Here is a 27,908-nt window from a genome sequence, read left to right on the forward strand (position 1 = left end):
CTCCTAAATTCAGTGTGGAACTTTGTGATTGTGGCTGGGGAAAACTGAAACCTCAAAGGAATTAATTAAATATGGAATTTACAACTTGAAGAAAATAGTCCACATGTCTTGTTTCCACTGTGGCCATGATTTGGATTTTTATACTAAAGTCTTGAATCATGAAAAGAAAATAGAGAGAGAGAGAGAGAGAGCAACAAACCCAAACAAAACAGAACAAAATCTGGGCACTAAGATCTTGCAATATCAAGCCAATGCAAACAGACTCCAACTGAGTACCCTTGGTCAGATTATAATGGCACAATCAGGTTGCCAGAGCCCATGCCAGCAAGGGGGGCCAGACTCTGAGCTCTGCTTTAATAGTAAAGTAAATATCTAACCCTCCTAAAAGGAAAGTTCATCTTGAGAGATTGAGTTTAGGAAGATACCTAGCACAAATTAGGAACAAAAGAGGAAAAGATAAAAACCAGCAGAATTAAACTACACTTAGCAGAGGCTCCAGACAAACAAACACAACCGGTGTCCAGCTAAAAGACCTACTTTTGTACTAGATTAGTGCATCTTTTACTAGGATCCCAACTCTAGCTGCAAAAGGAAATTACAATCCAGCCCCCAGCAACTGAAAGAAATGCTTCTCTCACCTCAATCTAATACCCTCATGGCAACACTCCCATTGGCTATTGCTAGGTAGCAGGCACCCACCAAATTATCTGGGACTTACTTCAGAATAAACACGTTTAGATGTAGGTCTCTTAGTTTGGCCACTCCTTTTTATACAAGTACTTTAATACACAGGTCTAATTAATCCAGGATAAATATACCCTCGTCTGTTTATATATCTTTCATCCACAAACATATGCTGACAAAAGGGAGGGAAGCAGATATTTCATTTTTTTCATGCTTTGAAAATGTGTAAAGAAAATACAGTTTTGTTTATTAACGATTGGATACTATCACTATATATATACACGCATACATACACACACACTCCTACTAACACCTTAGGTCAGGGGTTCTCAAAGGGTGTGGCAGGAGAGGAGGGCAAGTGTGGCGGGAAGATTCAAGGACAATCAAATAAATAAAGTAGTCATGTTCTGTGTTATAAATCAAGCACTGCTTTTTTGTTTTCCAATGTGTGTGGCACGAGCAAATTTGTATTCTGAAAGTGTGGCCCAGAGAAAAAAGGTTGAGAACCACTGTCTTATGTAAACGTGTTTCAGCAGAGCTTTCATCGGTGGCCTAGTGTGTTATTTAAAACTCAACAGTTCCGCAAAATCAAAATGTGCATTTCAGGCTCAGCACTTCTGAAAGGAAAATCAACCACATTTCAATAACAAAAAAATCAGAGTCACTGACAGGCTTTAGCTTCTAATATATAACTACTTAAATGAGATTGGCACTGCACTTCAGTGCTTCATTATGTACAGGATTGAAGTGGAGAGTTTTGTCCTGCCCCTTTAAGTAATATTAGAAATCACACCCTATCACCAAGTATGAGTTCATTATTTTTGAAATATTATTGCTTTAGAAGTGTTAACCTGGGATTTTTATTTCTGCAAAATTGTTGCATTTTTATAAATACCCTAGACCACTGATGAAGACGGCTGAAATGCACTTGGTTGATATTGTTACAATTTTTTCAAAGATTACCGGTACTTAAACTAACAAGCCTAAATCAAAATAGGTTTCCTCTGAAGTAGGATCCAGAGAGTTCAGTAGGACTTGCTCCCGTGTAAGATTTGCTTAGGATTGCAGTTTTGGTGAGATAGTAAGTAATTGGGGGGAAATGTACGTCTCTTGAATTAAAGTAATCTGAGGTAAATTTTGTGCCTGTAATGCTTTTTATCCTATCAGAGTTGAGAATACCTCTGCTGACAGCAGAGTTGTGGAACAGAAACTTGAAAATGTAAGATTTGGCAGTAGGATTGCCAAGCAAGAGACAGTGTCCACCTGAAGTGGATGTTGACCATTGTTTCTTTCTGAGGAGTGTTCATATGGAGGGAAGTTTGAAGTCTGGCTCCTTCTCTGTGCCTGGATCAGCTCCCCTTCAGAGAGACGCAAGGAACAGAAAGAGGGGTGGAGGTTCAGTGGTTTTATTCCTCTGAGTGAAAGGCTAATGAAGGAAGCAATGGCAGTACTAGAAAAAATATGAGGGAGGACAAGAGAGGGCAAAACAAGTCTGAGGGGGAAAGTTCTGTGATAGGCATAAATTGTTAATGAAAATACAGAAAGCTTGTTCATTTGCTCAGGGCCTGCTATTGCCAGCAGTGCTCCTCAGTGGAGGTAGGGAGAAAAGTAGGTTTTTTGGGGTGGGGTGGCTAGACACTTTGCCACTTTTGTCCTTTGGAGTGCCATCTCTATGACAGGGGCTCTAGAATCCCACTTAATCAGTTTACCGTCATCTTTCAGTCACACATAACTATGGGTGGGTACAGATAACTGTTTTGCCACAAATCTGCACATAATGTGCGGTAGGATCTTGACCACTTTTTATTGATGATGATGATGATGATGATGATGATAATAATAATAATAATAATAATAATAATAATAATAGATTTCTAGCCTGCCCATCTGGCTCAGTTTCCCCAGCCACTCTGGGCGGCTTCCAACAGAAGGTTAAAAATACATAGAGCCACTTATATCCTCCTGCTTGTAGGCTGAAAATCAGCTTGTGGGGGAGAACCCATAAGGTTAAACAGCTCCTCCTTTTGCTGTTGTGCTAGTCTTCAACTTAAACACACAGCCACCTCCAAGGATGCTTTTGAAGAAAAACAAGACAGGCAAATTGTAAAACTGCATGCAATGGCTTGTGTGAGGCTAAGTTCAAGTGTGTTGTTGGATTCTTTTCACACAAACAACTTAGTTGGATTTTTTAAATGCACCATTGCAAGAGAACTGTAACATTGGTTTTGGCATGCCTGAAGAAGAGACAGCGCTACCTTAGTAATGGCAGTAAAGGGTGACAATGTAGTGAGGTGGGCCATTGCAACATCAGTGCAGAAATGGAAGGGTTTTGAGGCCAGGATATAAAAGCATCTATAATGGAACTGTGGACCTGAGGGTGCTTTTTAAAAATGGAGCTTTTTAGGAAGAAACCAAAATTGTTGAGCTTTTGGGGGGTTTTGCGTTAGAATATGTGTTTGCTCCACAATTACTCTGTTTTTCATATTGAAATCCCTATCCCATTATATCCATGATGGAAAATGACACTTAAGAACTTAGATTTAAATCACCATTTAAATTTTCACCCTATCTGAATGTGAGGCACATATACATAGGTGTGACACTGATATTTTTGGTTCTGTTTCTTGCTGAGTCCCCCTCATTTCAAATTGTTCAGCAACTGCCCAGTTGGTGGCATAGGGTTATATCCAGAGCTCTCTGGTGGGCAGATTATGCTACTGTTCCAGACAGAACATACAATTGGGACTATTTGAATGGGTATTTTTGACTTCATACCAAGCATAGTTCTTTGAATAGTGTTCCTTGTGCTTCATGACCAAGTGGGGATTTGAACTGTGGTCTCCCAGCATCTAGTCTGACACTTTAACCACTACAGTACACTGACTTTGGGTGGCCAAATTAAATGCAACTCTATTCACACTGAATGTCTTTTAAAGAGTGAAGTGTGTGTGAGAGAGAGTCTCCGATTGGGACACTTGTGGGGAGTAAGTGTATTTTATCCCCCATTGCAGTCTTAATCTGGATTCCCATCCCCCCCCATGACTGTTTTCATTGGTGAGAGGGAAGCTCCCACTGGATGGAACAGGAGTTTCCTAACCCCCAGTACAAATAAGTGTAGATGTAGTGCTCACTGTTGGGACTGCAGAGAAATCAGAGTACTGGAAAAGCTAAAAGCCATGCCCAACCCAAATTCCTTATGCATTATCTAATTTCCTCTTAATTACACAGAAGTCCAACTGAAATATGTTAGGATTTAAATACTTGACAAAATTGATACAGCAAGATGTTTCCTTTTATAAGATTTATACTGCAATAATTTATTATAAATTATTTAAGACCAGAACATAGTGAATATATTTTATCTATCCTTTAAAAAATAAAAGTAAGAAACATTCCCCCCATATTGCTAAGTACACATCCACAAGACTAATGCTTTGACTTGTAATCTAAAGCATATTCCAGTACTCGGATCCTTCTCCAGTATCTGAATAAATTAAGCAAGGCTTTGCATTATATCAAGGATCGCCAAACTTTTTGGACCAGTGGGTGCATTTTGAATGTTAAGTGCTATGAGCATCAATCACAAAATGACTGCCATGGGAGCATGGCATAGTGCAACATAGCTGTCATGGTGAACATTACATAACAAAGAAATTAAAGAGAGTCGTTATGATAAAGCTTTTCCCATAATTGTATTTCTCCAATAGAAAATGATTAACCTGTTGTATTTCTGCTTGTCTTACAGCCATTAAAAGGCACAAGAACCCTCTTTTCCCCTAATGCCAACCCCAACCAAAGCCTAGGCTGCCATCTTGTACCCACTTACCTGGGAGTAAGCTCCATTAAACACAAGGAGACGTATCTCTGTGTGGACTTATACATTGTGAGGACAGTATACACTGCACCCATTTCAAAGAAAATACTTGGAAGGGTACCTGCACAATTTGCTTCATAAGTTTCTTTAAAAAGAAAGAAAGAAGAAAGCTCAGAGTTAGGGTAGGGGCCTGCTCAGGGATATCAGTCAAGGCCTATGCAGGTGCCATGGCATCAACTTCTGTATTATATAATTCATTTTCTGTAAGTGCTAATGGTAACTTGTCACTGCAGAATTCTTACTGCATGTTCCATTTCTCTTGACCTGACTGACATATCAAATTCTTCCCCATAGTGTGTACCTGTGATCTAAGGGTTTAGTACTGAAACAAAACCATTCAGAGAAGATGAAGCCAGACCTTCTCAGAATGAAGGAAGTTGCATTGATTTATCTTGACAGGAGTGGTGGCCTTCAGAAATTTGTGAATGCCTGCAAATTATACAATGGTAGTATTTAGCAATTTTTAAAATTATAGTTTAAATCAGTATATGGGCAATGTTGATGGTTTTTACTTTCTACTCTTACAGATTCAAAGCAAAGTTATGCCATTTTCCGGTTTCCTATATTGATAAATCCATCTGATATTATTGAGTTGGATGCTACCCTTGGAAATTACATTTTGCATAAACCTGTGAAGGCCACTCAGATTTTTCAGTCTGTAAGGAATCTTATATATTTTGGTGAAATTTCTTAATCACTCTTTTAAACTGCAGTTGCCTTATGAAATGAATTGGGTTTTAAATTATAGGTGTGTTTTACAGCAGTTAAAACACTGTCACTAATTCAGCAGCTACAGACTGAAGCTCAGGTAGGTTTGAACTCTTCTTTTTGTATTTATAAAACAATATAGCTTCACTGACCTTTTAGTTTGTTGCAATATTTCTTCTGAAATGTGTTCAAGGCATATCTTAATTATAGTAAGCTTCCTTGGAAGTAAGCCCTGTTGACTTCAGAGTTGGCATGCATAGGGTTACACTGTAGTATCTGTTATTTATAACTGGCATCATCATCATGGTATTTCTGTGTCTCTTTTTTTCAGATGAGCATAGTGCTGAAACTAACACATTTACCTTCCCTGCCCAGTTATATTTTCAGTCTTTGCAAATTTCCATTTGATTATACTTCTCAGAGATTTTATATGGCAGAGGGAATAGTTGTTGCAATGTCCACTGTAACAAAATATACACAAGGAGCAAGATTTGTTTGTTGTGATGAAAACTGTCCATTTTCTGAAGGTACACCAACCTGGAATCTTGAATTCTATTATAACTTACTGACTTACACCAGTAAATCCAGCTTTTAAAATATATAGGCTTTTATAAGACATTGTATATAAAATCTAATACACTGCACATTGCTGACATATTTGTGAGAGCTTTATGGACCTGTGATTTCTCATACTGGATACACATGAACATCGTTTCACAAACTGATTTTCCTACTATCAAGCAGATCATTGGCTGTAGAAGGGACTAGGAGGAGAAAGCAGAGAAGATAATTGATCTCTGTGTTCATAACTTTTATGCCTGCCTGTTGTGTTTTAGATGTATCTGTATGCCCTGCACTACACTGGCTATATCATTTGCTATTGACCATACCACTCAGCAGTAATGTTCAGTGGATTGTTCTCCATCATATATTCCAAAAATTAAAAGATTATACTCTACTTCTGTTGTCTATCATGCAAATATTTCTGTTTGCTGGTGGACGACGGGTGGGATTCAGACTTCTCCTTCTCCATGGACAGAACATTCCATCCTCTCCTCTCCCTGCATACTGTTCTGGGAGTCCTTCTGACCCTCTACAGTGGATTTGGTGGAGATGTGGGGGAGGGGAGGGGAGGGGAGAGGGGATGCTCAGCAGGAGCCATTACAATGATTTCCGCTAGCATGGCAGGTCTTAACTGAATCTGACTATCATACCTCATAGTCAACTGGGGACTCTGTATTTAAGATGGCAAAGCAGTGTGCCATTCAAACAACTCTAAAAGGGGATGCCAACTTTTTTGGCACTTGCCCCAAATGAATGAACGGGATGTCAATATTCTTTTCAAGTAGGTATATTATCAGAGATCATTTGGTGAAGATTAATTAAATTAAATTGGAAACCATTATAAACCAATATATAGCACTTTGCAAATGTTTAGAACTTTAAATATGGTCTTTTATACACTTCCCCTAGGATTTCAGTATATAAGAGTACATACTCCTGGAGCGACAGAATCTGCAACAGTGAGAAACAATTTTGTGTGTACTTTGTGTACTTCACCACTGCGGGAAGATATGAAATACAGAGTACTTGGTGGTAAACATTATATAGTAGTTATTAGCCCTAAATTATACCATTTCAAGAGCTATATTTTTATGGTGAGGTGTACTATTGGGCAACAAGAGAAGGAAAAAGCATGGAGGAGGGAGTTCAAAGTCATCCCTACATTGAGTGAAGCTTATAATGTATGCCCCATGCTTGCATTGGGACTCTGATAGACTCCCCACTTCCTAAGTCTGAATGTGTCTGAAATACAGATTTAGCCCAGTCTCTTAGCATTTTATAGTGTGTGGAAGAAAATCTAATTAGTAGGCTTATTTTTGAATTCACAAAGTTTCCTGAGGTTTCAGTGTCCCAGTAATACATGTTTCCATACGATAATTTCTTTCATCATACTTTCACAAGCTTACAATTTAAAGACAAAATGCTAAAAGGGAAGGGCAAAAGATGGCTACCCCCATATGTCTGTGGGGACTGTCCTTTTAAACTCTGTACAATTCGGGAAGGGACTACACGTTAAGAAATACCGTCATATTCTGAGACCATTTTTAAACATTTTTTAAAATGTCAGTTGTGTCAACACAAAGGAGGTATTAGCTAGTTTAAGCAACTATAATGGGTCAGAGAAGAAAGGTGCCTTTGTACTACCTTGTACTTTTTGTTCGTAAAACTGGGGTTTTTTTAAAGGATTTTCGTAAAGAAATTGCCCCATGAACTGGACAAAATTGTCCCAGTTTTGTTAACATGAAACCAGCACAAGACAAAAGTACCGTATTGGTCCAAATAGAAGCCACACCCGCAAATAAGCCGCACCTTTAAAATTCAAGGCTTAATTGTGGGTGCGGCCTGCCTCCCAGCACTACTGCCCTGAACAGGGGATGATGGGTAGCCAGCGCCCGGCACTCCATTCCCCAAGCTGGCGCCGGCGCCCGGTTTTGAGCGCACTGCATGCCCACCTCCTGGCACTACCACCTCCTGGCACTACCTTCCCAAGCCAATGCCAGGGGAGGTTTGGGAGTTGCGGGTGGGCTGCACACCGTTGCCCGCACTGCTTCGGGGGAGGGGGGCCTGTAAGTTCATGAATATAAGCCAAACTTTAATGGCCCGAATTTGGAAAAAGATGCTGGTTATATTTGGAACCATACGGTAGCTTGATCCATCCATCCCAAGCCTGAATGCAGGTTTGGTATTTGTCTTGCTCAAGACAAACCATGAACTGTAGCAAGGTTTGTTGTATGGCTTGCTGCTTGTGTTTTGTCTTGAGTAAACAAAACATGAGCCTGGGTTTGGATGACACACTAAGCCATCTCATGACATAGCTCTCAACAGCACCACAGCACACGCAGAGAAGGAGCAAAACAGCTGCAGTCTCCTCTCTGGGAGCCCACACGTGCTAGTGTTTGCGCTAAGTCATAGTTTGGTTTAACATTTTATGTGATTCAGATCACTTTATAACTTCACTTTTTTGACCGTTTTGTCAATAGGAGGTTATAAAGCTTAGGAGGAGTAATACTAAAGTATTTGAGTGGATATAGTTCTGACTGTTGGGATGATTTAGAATGCTTTTTCTTTAATAGTACTAATCCCAGTTGGGCAATTGGCTTGAGATGGACTTCTGATTAATTTTTTAAAATGTAATCTTACGTTTTTCTTTTTTAAAGATAAGCAGGTTATTGAAATAGTTGATGCTAAAGCAATTAGTGCTTTTCAAGGATTTTCCAGCAGTAAAACCCCTTTCAGATTTCAATCTTTCACAGTTTTTCTAAGAGGTAAGTTTTGTGTTTAATGCAAATTTTTATCATTAGGCTGGTAAGTGTGGCAGAATTCTGTTAGTCTAGCATGTGTTATACAAAATAGCATTTGGATGGAATAAATCTTTCACTTTCTGAATAGATATGTCTATCAATAAAATGTGAATGTATATGTAGAGAAGCTCATATATTAGGAAAGGGAAGTATGTGAAAATAAGATGTAGAGGCTCTTTTTAAAAAATAAAGACAATCTTATCTTGTCCTTGGAATTTGACTTCCTCCTTTCAGTTCATATGATAAAGCTTTTCTGTAAGTAACTAGGTTTTGTAACATCCTTCCTCAATCTAGCTACTTCCCTTATTCTCTTGAGATCTCTGCCATTTCTGGTTTACATAATTCATCCTCACAGATTTTAAAATAGGAGCCTATTTCTGTGTTTCGGTTTTTGTTGTTTTTAAATGGTTTGTTTATGTCCTTTTGAGACAATCTACTATTTTTCTCCTGCACACATCTAATTGAAATAATTTGAACATCTGCTTTGTATGAAATGCCCTGAAAGTGTGGCTTTTCTTGCTTTAAAAGTTTGCCTGAAGTCTTTTTTAAAAGCCTTCTGAACACAGTTGACTGCATGTTGAACCACTCAGAATAACAAAGTTAAAAGTGGATGAACCACAAGGCTGAAATAGGTCAATTATGGGAAAAGTAGCAAAGGGACAGTACTGGCAATATATAAAACACTACTCCAAAACACTACAAGTCCCCTTACCACAATCAAAGCTGACTAGGAACATGACATAGGATATGAAATAAACCCAACCCAATGGTCAAAGCTGTGGACTAAACCACCCTTTAAGTCCCTCTCAGGCAAGAGAATGGAACTCATCCTGAAACTTATCTACAGGTGGTACCTAATACCACATAAGCTGGTGATGATACACCCAGGAATTTCACCTAAGTGCTGGAGAGGATCCACTGGCACTGACATACACCTCCACATGTAGTAGGAATGCCCCAAAATTCAATCTTTTGGGATAACAGTCTTACAAGAAATTTGCAAATTAACAAAACAGGTAATAGAATCAACTCCAAAATTTGTCCTACTAAATTTCTTTCAAGACAATAATGCACATTCACATGACAAAAAACTTATAAACCACTTACTCTCAGCAGCTAGGAGTCTCATAACCAGACAGTATGGGAAACTGCCCTACGAGAAAAACTTAACAAACTGAATGACCATGGGACAAACAAAGGATGCCTTTATCCAAGTGTGCTCCATTTCATCACATACACAAGCCAACAAGACAATGACTGATCCCCCGCTCCTGACAACATATGAATCAATATGGCTAATGTAACCTAACAATGCCCCCCCCCAACACTACCAATCAACTGCAACCAACCCTACCTTGGGCCCTCTAACCTCTTATTCTGCCAACAATAATAAGACACCTATCCAAGTGACACTGACAAAAAAGCTCCACTCATATATGCAAAAATGAGAGTTTAATGTGTCCTTCACCTTCCCCCTCTCCTAAATTTCTTTTTCTCTACATTCTCCCCTCTCTTAACCCCACATTGTCTACAACAAAAAAGTCTCAAACTGATTGTATTTGATTTGTATGAAGGATGCTACAATTTAAAAACAGACACTGAATGTACTTTTGTTACTTATGGAAAATATTTCAATAAAAACTTAAACAAGAAAGAAATATTTAAAAAGTAGATGGATTTGGTCACATGAATGCAGCTTTGTGTTCAATCTTATAAATGCAGAAGGAAGATGGTGGGAATGGATCATTCCTAGAGGTAACTCTTATTTCTATCCTCATAAAGGTAATCTAGCCTTTATAGACCAAACCACATAAAGCAGTGAGCTGGGCAGAGCAATCCTGTGTGTGACTTTTTGCAAGTTAGGGAAAACTTTCGTCTTCAGCAAGCCATTTGGTTAACAAATGGCTGTTTTATTTAAGCCGGTTTTCAACTGTCCCTGGTTTTTTAAGTTTTTATTGCTTCCATGTTGTGTTGCTTCCTGCAGCTCCTTTACAGTGCATGCTTACCTGAACTTTAGTTCAATGGCCCTTACTCCCAGGTAAGAGCATATAGCATTGCAGTCTTAGTAACTGTAACATTTAAAATTGTGATTTTTTTTCTTGTTGTTAACTACCTAGCTTTTGTGAATAAAGGCAGGGTATGTCTTAAGCAGATACATACATCCCTACATGTTTATTTGCTAATTTATAGATGAACTATCTAATAAAATGGAAATAGGAAACAGGTATAAAGTTATAGGAATTCCAGTCTGTATGCCAAGCTGTATACAAATCACACTTTGCCTGGAAGCCAACAGTATACATCTCTGTAATCTCACAGGTAAGACAAGGGGATAGTTGAAGTGGGTGTGCATTCAGTTCCTGATTGAACAAGTGGAGATTTTTGTGTTTGTGTGTGTGTATATGTATAGCAAACTTTTTGGGACTTCACTTTCTGTATGATTGAAATTGCTTCCTTCTCTCTCCCTCTCAAATATGAATAAATAAGCTGTGAAAGTTGGTTTGAATAAATACAGATCACACAATTCACACTGTGTTTTAGAGGGCACTCTGTCTGCTATTTCAGTTGGATAAGAATTAAGTAATTGTAGTCAGAGAGTAATTGTAGTCAGAGAGTGCCCTCTACCTATTAATTTGTGATCCAACAGCATTTAAACGACTTCACATTTGAGACTGAAATTACTTTTAAATGTGTTTATAAAACCTACATTGCCTTTTACTATCAATTATGCACTCTCCTACATTTACACATTGCACTAATAGTACTGGCGTCTTAAGCAGATTTTGTTCATTGGGTTTCTTTGTGGGCTTTTCAACTGTAGTTATGTGCTTATTCTGTGGTATCTGAATTTAGTCATACAAGTTAGGGCTTAGCCACATTTCTGCTTCTCTCCCCTGCCCCCAACCCTGGAGTAAACTACTCTTTAGTGCTCAACCGGAGCAACAGCAATTTGGGTTTTCTCTTTGATTAATGTTTGATCTGATTGAGCACTGAAGAGCAGGTTTTCCCTGTGAAAGGAGTAAGGCAAGATGAAAACTGCTCAGTTCTGTGCCTCGAAAGCATGGGTCAAGGGGAAAACCACTCTGATCCAGGCTTTCTTGACACAGGATAAGCAAAAATGTGGACAAGCCCTTAGATATGTCTAGGTTAAGTCCGTTTTCAGTTGGCTGCTCAGAGTATGACTTGGTTGGATACCAACACATTGTAAAATGCCTTGAGTGTTGTTTGTAGAAAGGCACCACATAAAACTATATACAGTGGAACCTCGGGTTGCGAATGTGATCCATGCGGGAGGCATGTTCGCAACCCGCAGCACTGTGTCTGCACATGCACGTGACGCGATTCGGTGTTTCTGCGCATAGCGCGATTTAGCACTTCTGCACATGCGCTGAAACCCGGAAGTAACCTGTTCCGCTACTTCCGGGTTTCAGCGTGTCTGTAACCCAAGGTACCACTGTAAATGTACAAACAATAGTTTGTACTTAATGTCATTTAGACATCATGAGGGCTAACTCACTGTGAACCAAGTCCATACATATTGAAATTGGGTATGGATATATTCTTTTGGATCTCCCCTGAGGATACAAGGTAGGATTCTCAACTGACAGCCTGAGCAAAGCACTGCAGAAATGGGAGACCACATAATTAGACACAGTAGAGAATGGCCCAAGTAACAGGGGCCGTTGAAGGAATAGCCTACTTTCATTTAACAAAATGAAACTAATTTTAAAGTGTTCACACCTGTAAACCTGAGAAGCAATCCTGTGAACACTTAGCTGGGAACCACATGAATCTACATACATAAGATTGAGCTTAAGGTGGGTGTTTTTAAAACTGTTTTTCTAGTTTGGTAATTACAAATGGAAGATGTGAAACTGAATATATTTGTAAAAATTGTAAGATATGTTGTTCATATAGATTCATTTGGCTTTGGTGTGTTTTTGTATTAGGCCCTTCCCAGATCAGTGAAAAATTTAAGTATCTGCTTTCTTTGACTTCAAAGTCGTGTTGGAGATTTACAGCTCTTCTGGCCAATAGTTTTGCTTCACAAGTACTTCTACCAGGCATTAACAACACTCTCAAACTAGCTATATTGTTAAGTCTAGTACAGACAAGTGACAGAAATGACTTAACAGCAGATTACCTGGATATTTTGGTATTGACGAATGATTCGCTAATATTAGAGAGGTAACTAAGTGCTCTTTTCTTTAATAAGCAGATTGTTTCCCCTTTATGTGTATACCCTTTATTTAGCTTTGTGCAAAGAACGATGTTGTTACTGCAGTTGTTCCAATTTCTTATTTTGCTTTTAAAGGAAAATATGTGAGGTAAAACAATGCATATGCTTTTTTATTCCAAGGATAGAATTATTCTACTGAACTGCAATGCCATGTAAACTAAAATTTTAAAACACTTGATTTCTTTTCCAAGTGTATTACACATCCATAACTAAGATATCTACTTTCCCCATCACCTAGAGTTATGAATTACAGCATTAGTCTTGTTCCACGGGGCATACGGCATATTCCATCTGGTGAAGTTTTTCCTACTGTGTCCAAAGATAAGCATGGAACTGGAACTGCAAGCATTCAGGCTAATAGTGCTTTGCTGGCCAAAGGGGGAGTATGCTTCATTGGAGAATTATCTTCACATAGGAAGGATAAGCTTGAACAGTTGCAGTCAGGTAAACCAACTGAAAGTTTTGTATAATGCAGTACCTAAAGTCTGGCATACCTTACTTCAGTTATTCAAATGTCCAAATACACTTTGACTTAAAAGCTCCCTTATGCCAGGTTTCTGTCCATCACATTATTTTTTCCACAGTAAGGAATCAGAACTGCAACAGCTTTCTACACCTCAGAAGATATCACATTTTGTATGCGTGTGTAAACCCACTATGTTTAGTCACATGGGCTGGCAAATGGCAATTCTTGCAGAAGCACTTTACTTGCCTTGATTAAATGCAACCTGTAGTAGTTTTCATATGAGAAAGAGCAAAACACTGGGATATTGTTTGTCTGCTAGCAGGGCAATGTATTGATAAAGAATAATTTTTTTAATCATTAAAAAATAAATAATAACTAAGGTGACCTACTGTTGTCATATCTGGAGGTCCCTGGAGCAGATTTGGGGGACAGCATATGTGGTGGATACAGAGGAAAAGATTGGGTATCACCACTACCTTCCAAGATAGAAATTAGTATATTATTCACCAATTTCTATGTCCTTCAAAATAGGCAGCAGTATATCAACCTGTTCTCTGCTACATTTTGATATGCAGCACTTCCAGTGCATTTCTGTAATTTGAATATATAGCATGTGAGCTATCTTCTTTAAGACAATGGCACTATGTTGTTTTCATTCTTCAAAGACCTATTTATAGTGAAATTAAAAATATCATCAGATTTTAAGTAGTCTTTATTGTCTGACTTTACAAGTACTTGAAGGAAGAACAACTACTATATTCATCCCTGGAAAGAAATATGGAGAAGAAATTGATCAGCAGGTTACCTTTCCAATTCAAACCAGTTTTTGGTCATTTATTGATGTGGATGCTTCTTGCAAAAAGCATATCCAAGGAGACAATACTCTAATAGGCCAAATGGTAAGTAATGTTTCTTTGCTAGAATTGCACAATGACATTAATTAAAAATACCTAATAGCTTTTAGGGGACGCAGGTGGCGCTGTGGGTTAAAGCCTCAGCGCCTAGGGCTTGCCGATCGAAAGGTCGGCGGTTCGAATCCCTGCGGCGGGGTGCGCTCCCGCTGCTCGGTCCCAGCGCCTGCCAACCTAGCAGTTCAAAAGCACCTCCGGGTGCAAGTAGATAAATAGGGACCGCTTACCAGCGGGAAGGTAAACGGCGTTTCCGTGTGCGGCTCTGGCTCTGGCTCTGGCCAGAGCAGCGATGTCACGCTGGCCACGTGACCCGGAAGTGTCTCCGGACAGCGCTGGCCCCTGGCCTCTTAAGTGAGATGGGCGCACAACCCCAGAGTCTGTCAAGACTGGCCCGTACGGGCAGGGGTACCTTTACCTTTAATAGCTTTTAGAGTGACATTGATATACCAAATTTGCAGCCACTTTCTAGAAAGTGATTTCCTCCAGTCATGCAATCTATTTTCATCAGTGAATTGAGGTAGCTTCTACAATATTAAAACTAGGACTATAGTGCATGCATGCGTTAAATAGACCAGGAGTGCTAAATGAAATGTTCCAAAATGCGTTTCTCAGAAAAACCACTGAATTTTACATTTTTCTAGATACCCTCAGTCCCAAATAATTCACTTGCTGGTTTTGTCTGGAAACCACATGAAGTTCTGTTCTGAAATATAAATATTGCTTTTGTCTAGGATTTAAGCTTTATTTCAGCTAACGTTATAGATGCTTTTTGGCTTCTGATACACTGCAATGAATCAGCATTTTCCAATCCAGTTCTTCCTGTTGTGAATCTCCTTTTAAAAAAGGCTATCAATCCAGAAGATGCAGTCTATGCTATCTCCAAACAGTTTGGAACACAAGATTATGAGGAGGTAACTAGACATTATGAATTGAACCAAACAAGAGGAGCGGTTTGATAAGCTGCTGTTCTATCAATCATATTTCAGATTATGTGCATTTGAATAATCAGGATCCCTTTTGTTCCTCTGCTACTTTAACTTCAATTGTACAAGTAACCAACTTACAAAATATATGTTACATGTCTAGACATATTTGCTAAAGGATTCTTCTGCACTTTATCAAATTCAGACAATTTCAATGTCCAATATTCAGAATAGGAATGAGAACTTTTCTTACACTAAATCTACATCTTTAGTAAAGCTGTGAAATCCAACAGCGGCTTCAAAATACAAGTGAAAAGAAGCAAGGAAGGTGTTTGACCCAACTCTTACTTGACTGCAGAACGGTGTACCAACCGTGCTAAATCATGAGTATCTTAACTTCCATGGTGATTGGTGTAAACTGTCTTAAGCACTTAGGAAACAGGTTGTTTGTATTTATGCAACCACTCATATAATCCATGTTTTTTTCTGTTTTAAAATCACGTTATTTGTAATGTGAAAATATGTCAAGAATAATGAATTGACAAATTATTAATATTTTAATGAAAATTGTCTTGGAAAATACTTTTTAAAATGATACACATGAAATTTAAAGATCACTGGTAAATCTAGTGATTTTTCCACAGAATTCATAAACCAAGGAAATAATTTATGTCATTTTAGTTCCTTGCTTTCTCCAAAAATTTGCATGTGGAACTCTGTTCAGAAGCAGAAAGGCTGATTCACGGTTACTACTTAGCAAGTCGCAGAATCAGAACACATCCTGTTCATGGATCAAATCTCTCAGCAACTGCACTGAATATCTTGTAGGTTTTCATTTACATGTCAAGTATGTGTTCTTCAAAATTTGTATTTATTTATTTATTTATTTAATAATATTTATTAAGCATTTTCAAATATGACAAAAAAAAATGAAAAAATAAAACATCCATTCTATAATCTTATTTTCATTAACATTTTTCCAGGACTTCCCCACCCCACCCCCTTTTGTATTCCAATTCTTTCAAATAAATTCAACAAGTTCTTACCCCAAGTTTTAAACTTATTACAATTAACCCAATATTAAGAATGTTTTTCCCTCCCCTAAAATCGACCTCGCTCCCTTCCACGAGTTCCCCACTTTAGTATGCAGAACAGATTAAAATTTTAAAAAGATAGAAAAAAGAATAAAGTATAATTTAACACCCTTTGGATTCCAAATTTCCCTCCCCCCTTTCCCGGTTGCGTTCCCCAATGTCCATCAATTTGTATTTAACCTGTGTAATAATTCTGCATAAGCAACTATGACAAACCCAAATCTGATGGCTATAAGCCAAAATATCTCTTTGTCTTCCCAAAGCTGGGAAAGAAAATAGGATCAGTCATTCCACCATCACCATGTTCCTAATACATTTCCCCTTAGCTATGTAAGTTTTAGACATGGGATTGTTCAGTTCCTATTTCTTAAATTGCAATAGCTTATCTGTAAAAATTACATGTGAACAAATGTGTAACTTCAAGCAGCACTAATCCTAGATTTTGTAAAAAAAAAATAAAGTTTAAGAGCTCAAAAGCCATTTTATATAACTTTCCGTTTTGTTACGTTTCTGAATATGATGTATCAGTTTAAACTTGACTCTCATAGCCAGTTTTTCAAGAGAAGTCATAAGCTCCTTCCAAACCTCACAAATAGTAATCTAATAGTTGCCCACCTCTCTATTATCACTAATACATAAAGATCTAACAAAAAAAATTCCTTCCAGTAGCACCTTAAAGACCAACTAAGTTAGTTCTTGGTATGAGCTTTCGTGTGCATGCACACTTCTTCAGATACACACTTCTTCTGTGTATCTGAAGAAGTGTGCATGCACACGAAAGCTCATACCAAGAACTAACTTAGTTGGTCTTTAAGGTGCTACTGGAAGGAATTTTTTTTGTTTTGACTATGGCAGACCAACACGGCTACCTATCTGTAACTGGACATAAAGATCTATGTATACATTATACATTAATTAACAATTGGGCGTGCACAGTAGAGGGTATTTGCCTTGCGCACTATAGCTATTTTAACCACTATGGCTCCATCAGCCTAAAACCACACCTCTATTTGTACTAGTAATTGACCTGAATTATATAAAAAATACGCAAGTCCCATTTCTCCCCATACATGTCTGTAGCAGCTACATTTCTCTGTGTGTAAAGATTCATACAACATCTCTGGCAACAGAGACTTTGTTATTAAAATTTTGTACAACTGATTTAAAATTATTAAATTTATGTTTGTGCTGTAGGATTTCACTGTCTAAAGCACATGCTAAGCTGAGTTTAAGAACAGAAGTACTTGAAGAAGATGTTTTGATTGCTGTATTACTATTTGAATCATCTCTCACTTTAAAATACGGTATAAACCTTTTAACTGAACCTTTCTTAATGAGGGCTATTAAAATAACCACGTAGAATCCTTAAACGCAGGATGCTTTTATGCTTGGGCTGAAAAGCAGAGCTCCAAATGCCAAATGTCTGGTTACCTCTCAAGGTTCTGCTTGTCCACCCCAGGTCTCATTTCCATGGATGAGATTTCTCTTCCCTTCCTTTTGTGTTGACATTACCATCTATTGAAGAGTCCGCACTGAAGGGCACTGTCAGAAACAAGACACCTGACGTTCCTGCACTTGGTTCCTATAGAGCCCCTCTTTCTTGCACAAAATATATTGCGTCCATCTTGACCTAGATGCCACTGTAATGAGTGAATTCAGAGAAGTGTCCAGTGCATCATCTAGCCTGGTTTTGTGCAATAAATTTCAATTACTGCTATTCAGACTCACAACTCCAGGTACTCCTGTAGGATACTGATCATGTGGACCCATTTCAATTGGATATGCAGCCAGGATATGAGACTAACAGCTTTGGTTGATAAGTTGAACTGGGATTTGAATTGGGTGTGTCTTCATGCACTCATATTAGCTCCCTTGGAAACTGCATCCTTAAAAAGAGCATTTAAAAAATGACAGGCCACCTTTAAAACCAGAAATATATTTATTAGTACAGTGACAGAGAAAGATTGAATGAGGCCAATTCTAAGAACCAACTATATTTTTGCATATAAAAAGTATTAACATCTGAAAGTACTTATAGATGGAGAAACATTCTGCTCATACTTACTGTGTTCAGAAACCTGTTACCTACATGGATGGCTATCACTGGATATTTCGATGTGAAATTTTGATTGATGTAAATCACATTTTCAATTATATCATTTTCTAGTTAAAATAAATTATACAAATTTATTCCTCTACTTTTATTTTCCCAGGTGCTTCTGTGTTTTGTGTGGCCCCAAATGCTGTGTTTCCATTTGAACTCAATAGTGAAAACTCTCTGAATCAAAGGGATATTTACTTGATGCAGTGCCATCAACAGTTGAAACAATTTGTTGCTACATATGGACCTGCAACAGATGTTCTTATTAGCGAAGATTAGTATATCTGCAAAATGAGGTCTATTTTTAAAAATAAACTTGAATGTGTAAATAGTTGTAAGATCAATTCCTGTAGTTCTTAATGTTTGTCATACATACATTTTGAGAGTCAGCAAAACTGATTTTCTCATTGTCACATTATAACACTGGAAATATGGAGGAAGCAATACTTGGTCACAGAACTGTCCTATTTCAGACATTGCTTTTCCTTTCTAGTCTTGCATTTCTCAGGGCGGGGAGGAACAGAGGAAGAAAACATTTTCCATTTTGTGAAAAGGGATGTATGACCTTGGTTCCTGTTATAGCCTCCCAAGTTTCGTGAAAGAATAAGAGCAGCTTTTACTATGAATGTCTTAAATGGAGTGTAGTTCAACTCACTATTGCTATATAGACTATGTGGGAAAACTGTCTCTTAAATATATTATTATTACTATTATTTATAATTTTTCTATTTATTACCCACTCTTCACTGTAAGGCCCCAGGGCAGGTTATGGCATTAAAAACAACATTAAGAACATATTAAAACAATGAAAGGGTTTTCAATATCCTGAATAACAATGTTATGGTTACTTTCTTTGGGTATGTCCCATGGGTGTACACTTGTTCACACTTCCACTTGTCACATTGTTTTCCACTCTATACCACTGAATCGGAGGAAACGTCAATCAGGTTTTCTGGGGAAAGTGGTGGGGCAAATGGAAAATCTCTTGGGTCCATGCTTTGTAGTCAAGGAACAAGCAGCAGCATGGATGAGCCCTAACACTTTGTTCTCAATTAGGGGGGGAAGGATGGTTGCATATAAGGCATACCTTAGAACATCAAATATAAAATATTTGTGGTTTAAGGACTGAATGAACATCAGTTTTCTAAATTTCAAAAGATACTGAATTTCAAGCATTACTGTCAACTGCATCTAGCAGGAAAAGAATGCTGAATTTGATGGGCCTTTGGCCTGATCCAGAAGAGCTGCTCTTATGCCTTCAGTATTCAGACAGAATGGCTCCCTTTCATAATTTAATCTTCTTAGCTTTATCTCAAAAATTTCTTATTACAATAAAATAAAATTTCTTTTTCATATAACATTTGCAAAACACTCAAGTTTGGTTTCTTATACATGGATTACAGGTTTAGTGAACGACTACCTCAAACTTGCAAGCAGCACTTTCATGGTTGAAAACGATTTGACAATCTGGTCTCATTTCTGAATACATCCGAATTCAGGAAGGCACACAATCAAAACATCCACTGCAATAAAAACAATTAACATAACTTTATAATGTTCTAAGTAATTATGTTACTTGGGCCATTTAAAGCTTTACTGGCATCTCAGAATTAGGAAATACACATCAGTATAAATTCAGATGGGTAAACGGCAAAAGGAAATCATCACTGTGCCAGCAATGCAATTTTTAATATCTATACAATGGAAAACATGACTTCCTAAATTAAACTATTTCCATGGCTTTGTAATTGCTTGCAGAATGAACCCTCCAGTTTTTTTTTCAAAAGCAGGGAACAAGAAAAGTCATATACATAACAATCTGAGGTTGTATGAAGGGTCGTCAACCTCCCAACAATGTTTACTGAAAAGGAATATTGTACAAGTAAATTTAAACTCAAACTATGGGTCTATTAAAAACTAGTTTTACTAAAGCACTTAGTTAAAATTTTAAAGAGTAACACTTACCATTATCCATACTTTAGGGGTCAACAGGGCATCTTGACAGACCTAAACTAACAGAATAATAAGACATTTATAGATAACCAGCTGAAAATACTATTTTAAAAATGTCAACTATGTAACTAATTGTTTGGCTTGTACAAAAGTTGTCTTTTATCTCAAATATATACAAACGGGATCCGTTCCAAAGGCCCGGCCGTATCCCAAAAATTCCGTAACTGGAGGACCGCTTCTGGGTTTGCTGCAGCCGTAACCCAAAGATTCCGGAACCTGGAGGTTACGCAACAAGTCATCACGCTAGTCGTCCCCTGCAAAAGAATAATTTTATCATTGAAAAGTAATTTTCACAGATCCTTGAATTTGTGAAGCATGGGGGGGGATTCTTGCCCATGGAAATGGTACTTTATACCAAATGCATAATCATGGTTGGGTGTTTTAGAAATATTTTAGGTCACAATCAGCACAGATGCAAAGAGCTTATGGACTGTTTACAACCTTGACCCTGTATTTGTTTTTCCAAATTTCCATAGCTGCATGCAAGCACACAAAAGTTAGAAACTAGTACTAGCTCTGTCCCAATCTGTAGGGATTTGAGGCTATTGAGGTTAACAGGGATAACTTTTTAGGTGTACCGTGGTACCTCAGGCTAAGTACTTAATTCGTTCCAGAGCTCCATACTTAACCTGAAAGTGTTCTTAACCTGAAGCACCATTTTAGCTAATGGGGCCTCCTGCTGCCGCCACGCCACCGGAGCCCGATTTCTGTTCTCATCCTGAAGCAAAGTTATTAACCTGAAGCACTATTTCTGGGTTAGCGGAGTCTGTAACCTGAAGCATATGTAACCTGAGGTACCACTGCACCTTGAATCAACTGTTGTCTGATAACAGAACACATGACTAAACTTACCCCACAAATTTATCACTCACACTTGAGATCTTGAATTTGCATGAGATGCTACAGCCTAAGGCAGCAGTATGAAGTGGAGAGCAAGTCTTTTTGTAGGTAAAACTGCTGTAAGGTGCACCCAAGATCCAGACTTCGCCCTCTTAGGACTCCTAAGCCAACAATATTACAGTGGTACCTCAGTTCTTAACCCGAGGCACCACTGTTTTCATAATTTGAATCAACTTACCTTTTATGATTTGCGTAGTTTTGGTTTTCCCCGCAGAATATTTTCGTGCAATGGCAGAGTCCGGGAACATGTCAGCTACACACTTTTTGAAGTCGTCGCAGAAGGTGAAAGAAATGTTGTGTTTGGCACACAGCATGGCCATTTTAACCTCTGCATTTCTGACCTGGTCAGCCTCTGTGGTATTCCTAGTCACAAATGTGGACATCGTCGGGGCATGTTTCTGTGCCTCTAGCCCGCGCTTGTGCTTGGCCGATTTTTTATGCTGAGTGACATCGGTCCTTCCCCCATGGGAGACACTAAAACTGCAACTGCAAATTGTGCAGAATGCATGACCATGCCCCAGTCTGCTCTTCTTCAAGAAGCTAAATTCCTTTTCCCATTTCTCACGATACTTGCACAGCCTCTTTGCTTTTTTCGAAGGAATGTCTTCTCCTCCACCTCCATCCATCTTTCTTTGTTTGAAAAAGAAGAAAAGCAACACATCAGAGTAGCTACACATGCAATTTGCAAAGTGATTGCTCTCCTGTAGCAATCCTACCTCCTCCACATTCATACGTGGAATTTGACTGGAGTAACACATGACTGGAAAGGTTTGCAGTTCCAGAAACATAGGTGTGCACTGCCTCCAAATAAAAAGAAGTGAACAAAAGACGACTCACTAGGGGGGGCATTGCTTTGTAACCAGAGGTTCAACTGAATAGAATCTGAATCACATGCACCACAAGGCCTATGCAGCCTCAACTTAAGATGGCTCCCTGGCCTGGCTTTGCAGCAGCACGTGCAACAAAATGGCATCCAGCGTTCAAACCCCCCCCCCCCTCAGCTTGCATTAACTAGCCACCCACCCACCCGGCAGTGACTGCCTCCACCCCTCGCCATGAGATTGCCCGCCCGCCATTTTAGTCAACCAGCTCCTTTCCTTTTCCCCACAGCAGTCAATCGAAGGTGCCTCCAAAACAAATCCAAAAGCCCCCCTCCCATGAGATCGCCACCCGCCATTGTACTCAACCAGCTGCTCCTTCTCTTTTCCCCATGTGCCCCCGCTCCAGACAGACCTTATCCCCAGCAAGAGTGAGTGCGCCGTCGATGTATCCATCCGATTTTGAGCACAGGTACGTTCCGAGCCCCTCCAAGCCAAAGGCCCAAAGGCAGAAAACCCAGCCAGCAGCCAAACGAAGCCTCAAGCGGTGGTTCCCACAGCGCAGCGACCCAGCAAAGGGATACAGCAGCAAGGAAACCACACTACTGGGAAGCGCTGAAGCAAAGGCGAGTCCCCAGGCAATGCAGCCGATTTTATCGGCACAAGGCATGCAAGCTCCGCCCCCCAGTCATTCTCAGACTCCTTATTGGTGAGCAACACAGCCGAGCAACGCAGCTGAGGAGCCTCCCTGGCCAGCAGGGAGAGAGAGGAGCTGCTTCCTTTGAAATCCGGGAAATTTACGGGATATCTAACAATCCAGGATAGCAGCGGGAAACTGCAGCGGGAATTTCCTGCAAAAAAAGTGAAGGTTGACAGCTATGCTCCTTTCATCCATGGAATGCTTTTGATCCAGTACAGGAATCACACTGGCAGGCAGGAACAACTTTTGCACATTTCCCTACTCCTTTCCACAAACTTCTCTCCCTCCCAGACTGTTTTGGAGGGTCCCCCAATCTTCCAAAGTAGATTTTTAGAAGGAGTAACGGGGATTAGCAAAGGTTGTCTGTCTCCACCACATCCTATTAATGGAAACTCCACTAGGTGGATACTCCCAATGGCAGAAGCAAAATCTGGATCCAAGCCAATATGTCTGTTATCCTCAACAGCTGTTGCCTTCAAAGCATATTGCTACTTCCCATACAAAGCATTTTGCCAAAGTCTACTCAACCTTTCAAACATACATTGGCTGTGATGTGGCTACTGCCATTCATGAACACAAACTGCAAGGCAATTCATCTATCCATTTCCTCTCATTAATTAAAGAGCAGAGAAGAGCAGATGGTACTAATATAGGAATCTACCTGTACCAAATGTTGGTTTGCTGGTCCCCTGAAAGTTACCGGTACTCATTTCTTAAGCTTGGAATTGAGTTGCTCTAGGAAAGGGTAGCTATGCCTCAGTTCACCCAATCAGTAGATGCTAAAGTAAGTTGCTTTAAATTGTTAATATATTTTCTCAGTTTTGTGTGCTTTCATTACAAAGAAAGCTCATATATGCAGTATTCTTAAGGGTTCATGTTGTTATACCTTGTTGGTTGTTTCAATGGAATCCCAGACAAATTATTCTGAAGCTACGGGGCGTAAACATAACAGTAGGTTCCATTGTTAGAATATGGTGAGAGGAACTGCGAAGGCCATTAGATCCCAGTTCCAAAAATCATTATGGGGTGGTGTCTCCTTGCAAAGTTAAAAGATTTTATAGAAACACCATGTTTCCAAAGAGTTTTGTTTTGTTGTTTATGTTACCTGGCAAGTATAAAAATGAACTAAAATTTCAGGATTAAAGTGAACTTTGCTTTGGGACTCCAGCTATGTGAACAAGCACAACATATTCCCTACAGGCTTAGTTCAATCTGAAAACTGAGTATATGGTATTTTCTAGTACCATCAAGCCAAAAATAGATTGCTACACAGTGAAGAGGTCATGGGTCAGGGCCATAAGACAACTCTCTAACCAATTTCCCCACTGACAAAGAGGCAATTTATCATTATAGCTTGGACATTCAGCTGATGCTACTGATTTATGAAGACATCAGCTCTAGTAATGATCTTCAGCTGTCTAATTCATCATCATTCAAACAATTTGGCAGCCTGGAAATAACTCAAAATAATCAATACTTGAAGAACATTTTCCCCATTGTATTTTCAACAGACCAACTAATTAAAATATAGGTCAATTCCAGAAAAATTATACAAAGGAAAAGAGGGCCTCACAATGCCATAGTTAATGTACCTCCACTTTCAAATATATATAGATATCAGCTGCATGAACACACACTACTTGTGCATTTGTGTATAATGCAGAGTTTTCCAAACTTTTCATGTTGGTGGCACAATTTTTAGACATGCATCATAGCACGACATAGTAATTCAGTTTTACTAGCAAACCAGAGGTTAAACTAACCCCTTCTAAGAGATTCGGATACATACATAAATTGTTGTGGGGACACAACATCTCATGAAAACGTTTCATTTGTATTTTTAAAAATATATGATTTGTAAGATAACAACATACATTTCCAAGATTGTTGTCATTTATGTGTAACAACATGTAAATATGTGAAAAAATTTTAAAAACTGAATAAAACCAGTAACTACTTACCATTTTAATGAGATTAGTAGGATGAACATAGTTTTGAATATTTGGTGGAATATTAGATAGACACTCACATTTCATCATCATACATTTTTAAAATTCCACGTTTCAGTGTCTTAAAGTTTGTCATTGTTGAAAAGGATACTTTACAAATGTACATAGTAAAAAATTACAGAAGAATATTTAACACTTTTTTACCTATTTGGATGAATTTTTGAAACATGAATGCAAAAACTGTGCAAGTCACCTTCTCATACATCATTAACAGATTTCAATGATTTTAGCTAATTCTTCAATAAGTGAAAAGTTTCTCCTTGCAGTTTAAAGAAATGGAATTCTGATCTAATCATAGTCGTGGATTTCAACACTTGGGAAGTAATGGTGAACTTTCTCTCTGAGCAATGTTAAATGGTCAGCAATTAGTGAGCTGATATCACATTTTAGCTTGCACTCAGAAGTTTTGGGAAACATTTCAAAATTTCCTTCTTTCCCTTTCCTTTTCCAAATTGCTATTTTGTCTACCACTGTTAATATATTGTATCTACCATTGTTAATATATTTTCTCCTTTTTCTTGCATACTGGTATTGATTTTATTCAAATGTTCAAATATGTCAGCAAGATATGCCAATTTTGCACACCAAAGTTTGTTTTGAATGAGATCACAGAATTCCTTTTGCTGATTTTCCTCAAAAAGTTTAAGCATCATTTCCCTCAATTCGTATACAAGACAAAGCACTTGACCTCCTGACAGCCAACAAATGTCTGTGTGTAGTAGCTTTTGAAAACTTGCCCCCATTTCTTCACAAATATGAGCAAATAATCTTGATTCAAGATGTCTACTTTTAATGTAAATGACCATTTGAACCACTTTGTCCATAACTTTTCTTAATTCATTTCCAGTAGTATGCAACTAGTGCTTCATGATGTAAAAAGCAACAATAATTATATTTTTATTCTTTCTTTGCTAAAGCTATAAAACCCTTTGTTGAACCAACCATTGAGAGTGCGCCATCTGTACATATTCCTACACAATTTAACCACTGCAAATTACTTTCCTCCATGAAGCAATCTAAAGTTTTAAATATATATTCACCTCTAGTTCTTATTGGAAGTTCTAGGCAGCAGAAGAATTGCTCAATAATTCTGTCAGTATGGATGAAACGTATAAAAATAAATAATTGTGCTACTGACATCTGTTGATTTGTCTAATTGCGATGTAAAGATCATATTATTGTTTTGAAAAATATCCTTCATTTGCAGCTTAATGTTATCAGGTATGTCTTGAATACATCTTCCAATCATGTTATCTGCCAAATGGATTTTATTAACTTCTTTTTCAAATTCTGGCCCAAAAATTGTTCAAACAATAGCACAGCAAGATTCCTTTATGGTGGTTTCTGCAATAGTGTGTGGTTCCTTGTTTTTGGTAATCATTTGAGCTACCAAGTAACTTGCCTTTTGAGCTTTCTCTAACGTCTGCATTCTCCTTATGAGTGATGCAGATGGCTTCTTTATAGGTTTTGAAATCTCAATAAAGTATTCTACTGCTTTTTCTGACAAATGACTGTGTTTTGAGGTAAAATGACTTCAACTTGTTTGGTACCATACTTCCATTTGTAAGTATATCCCTACAAACGACACTGGGGAAAAGGATTGTTTTCATTACCAGAAAATGAACCCCCGTTTCATATACTGTAATCTTTACTGTATAAATGAGGCTTGGAATTTTTTCCTTTACACTTCTTATATACTAAAACAGACTGTTCAACAGTTGACTCTTGTATAGTTTCCTCTACAACTGCTATATTCTGTTCATTGTAAATGCCATCTTCACCAACGTTTCTTAATTAGAAACCTATCCATTTTAGGGAGTAATTCAACTGCAATTTAAGTAATTAAACATGAAAATAGCAGCATCGGCACTTAAATTCCCTCAGAGCAGGTGGTGGTGGTCTCTGCAACAAGTGTGAGGCCAAAGTGGTGGGATCCAGGGGCCAGTGAGGGTGGGTGGCAACTAGTCTTGGCTACTGCAGGGCACTTAGGAGACTTCTTCCATCCTGGGCCAGGGCCTCATGCTGGCCTGGCGCTGCACTGGCCCAGAGGCAGGAGGGCTGCAAGAGAAGAGGGGATGGCTAGCACCCAGCCAGGCAGGCAGCACATGGTGGGGCGGGACAAGCGAATGAGACGCCAATGGTTTATCCAAAGCATGGATCATCAGATCCGGGCACCTGACAAGCAGCCTCGACCAGGGAGGAGAGGAAGGCGCGCAGGTAGGCAGGGTGGGGAAGCTCCTGTGCAGCCTGGCAGCAGTTACTCAGAGGGCTGCCCGCTCCCTTTCCAACCCCAGGGGGAGCTGTGAAACACCTACACACTGTGTCACAACAACAACATATTTGGGCAAGCTCTGGCATGACGTGTATTAATCCTCTATTTTTCAAGTTACTACACGAGGAATATAGATAACATGGCAATAGCACGTTATGACAAAAACTGCTTTTAGATTAATGCAGTAGGGTCCATCTGCTAATGGAATAGACACTTTACCTTCATCTCCATCTCCTTCCACAGGTTAGGTCGGGGGGCTGGAGGCTCTAAAGAAGAGAGTGCCTAACAAGGCTTCCCAAAACAACCACTCATTCTCTAGTTCTGCCAGACAGCTATAAATTGCATTCCAGAAGTGGGCAAAGGTGCCCAGCCCCGACTAGTTATCTGGCGCGGGAGCCGCGCGGGATCCTCGAAAAAAGGCATCCAGACCCACAACGCTTCCCCCGCCCGCCGCCGCCTCGGCCTCCAGCTGAAGGCGGGAAGCTCCCCGCGCGCTCTACCCGCCACGAGTCCTGGCCTAGCTGAGGAAGAGGGAGGAAACGCAGCCAGGCTAGTCGGCGAGAGCACCCCAAGCCGCCGCCGCCCCCCCCCTTTCGTCCAGGCAGCCCAAACCGCCGCCTCCCCTCCCCTCTCGCCCTCAAACAGCTTACCTGTTCTGCAGACCACGCGAAACCCCGCAGACCTCCATAAGAAAGGAGCGCGAGGGTGGCCGGAACCGGAATTATAAGTCCATGGAGCACGTGACCAGCCCTCCCCCGACCCAGCCACGCGCCTTTTGCGCTCGTTCTTTTCCGGGCGAGGGGGCCGACAAGTTGGTTTCATTGCTGAAC

The 27,908-nt window shown here is 39.2% G+C and overlaps 1 protein-coding gene and 1 long non-coding RNA gene across 22 annotated transcripts; one reads left to right on the forward strand and one right to left on the reverse strand.

Annotated features, from left to right (window-relative positions):
• The first annotated feature begins 38 nt into the window (after positions 1-38).
• On the forward strand, positions 39-18,710 carry MCMDC2 (minichromosome maintenance domain containing 2). Of its 21 annotated transcripts, none has more exons than XM_079985145.1 (16): positions 1,933-2,422; positions 4,430-4,615; positions 4,853-5,004; positions 5,086-5,216; positions 5,307-5,366; positions 5,598-5,793; positions 6,740-6,862; positions 8,488-8,595; positions 10,822-10,950; positions 12,582-12,819; positions 13,110-13,315; positions 14,070-14,236; positions 14,980-15,159; positions 15,853-15,995; positions 17,460-17,569; positions 18,479-18,710. In XM_079985145.1, exons 3-16 carry the CDS (start codon positions 4,905-4,907, stop codon positions 18,643-18,645), a joined length of 2,058 nt encoding a protein of 685 aa, XP_079841271.1. In that variant the 5' UTR covers positions 1,933-2,422; positions 4,430-4,615; positions 4,853-4,904; the 3' UTR covers positions 18,646-18,710. The 21 variants fall into 21 exon arrangements, with proteins under 21 accessions (XP_079841285.1, XP_079841287.1, XP_079841277.1 ...); XM_079985164.1 differs by lacking the exon at positions 1,933-2,422 and adding an exon at positions 2,983-3,441; XM_079985159.1 differs by lacking the exons at positions 1,933-2,422; positions 4,430-4,615 and adding an exon at positions 39-1,488.
• Positions 18,711-19,044: 334 nt separating this feature from the next.
• On the reverse strand, positions 19,045-27,841 carry LOC307221033. The gene is made up of 4 exons (XR_013841294.1): positions 27,729-27,841; positions 21,458-21,909; positions 20,332-20,633; positions 19,045-19,889 (listed from the first exon to the last, which is right to left on the reverse strand). It is a non-coding gene; the product is annotated as an uncharacterized lncRNA (long non-coding RNA).
• Between the last annotated feature and the right edge of the window lie 67 nt (positions 27,842-27,908).

This window comes from Podarcis cretensis (genome assembly GCF_951804945.1).
Source record: "Podarcis cretensis genome assembly, chromosome: 7".
In the NCBI taxonomy this organism is placed as follows: Eukaryota; Metazoa; Chordata; class Lepidosauria; order Squamata; family Lacertidae; genus Podarcis; species Podarcis cretensis.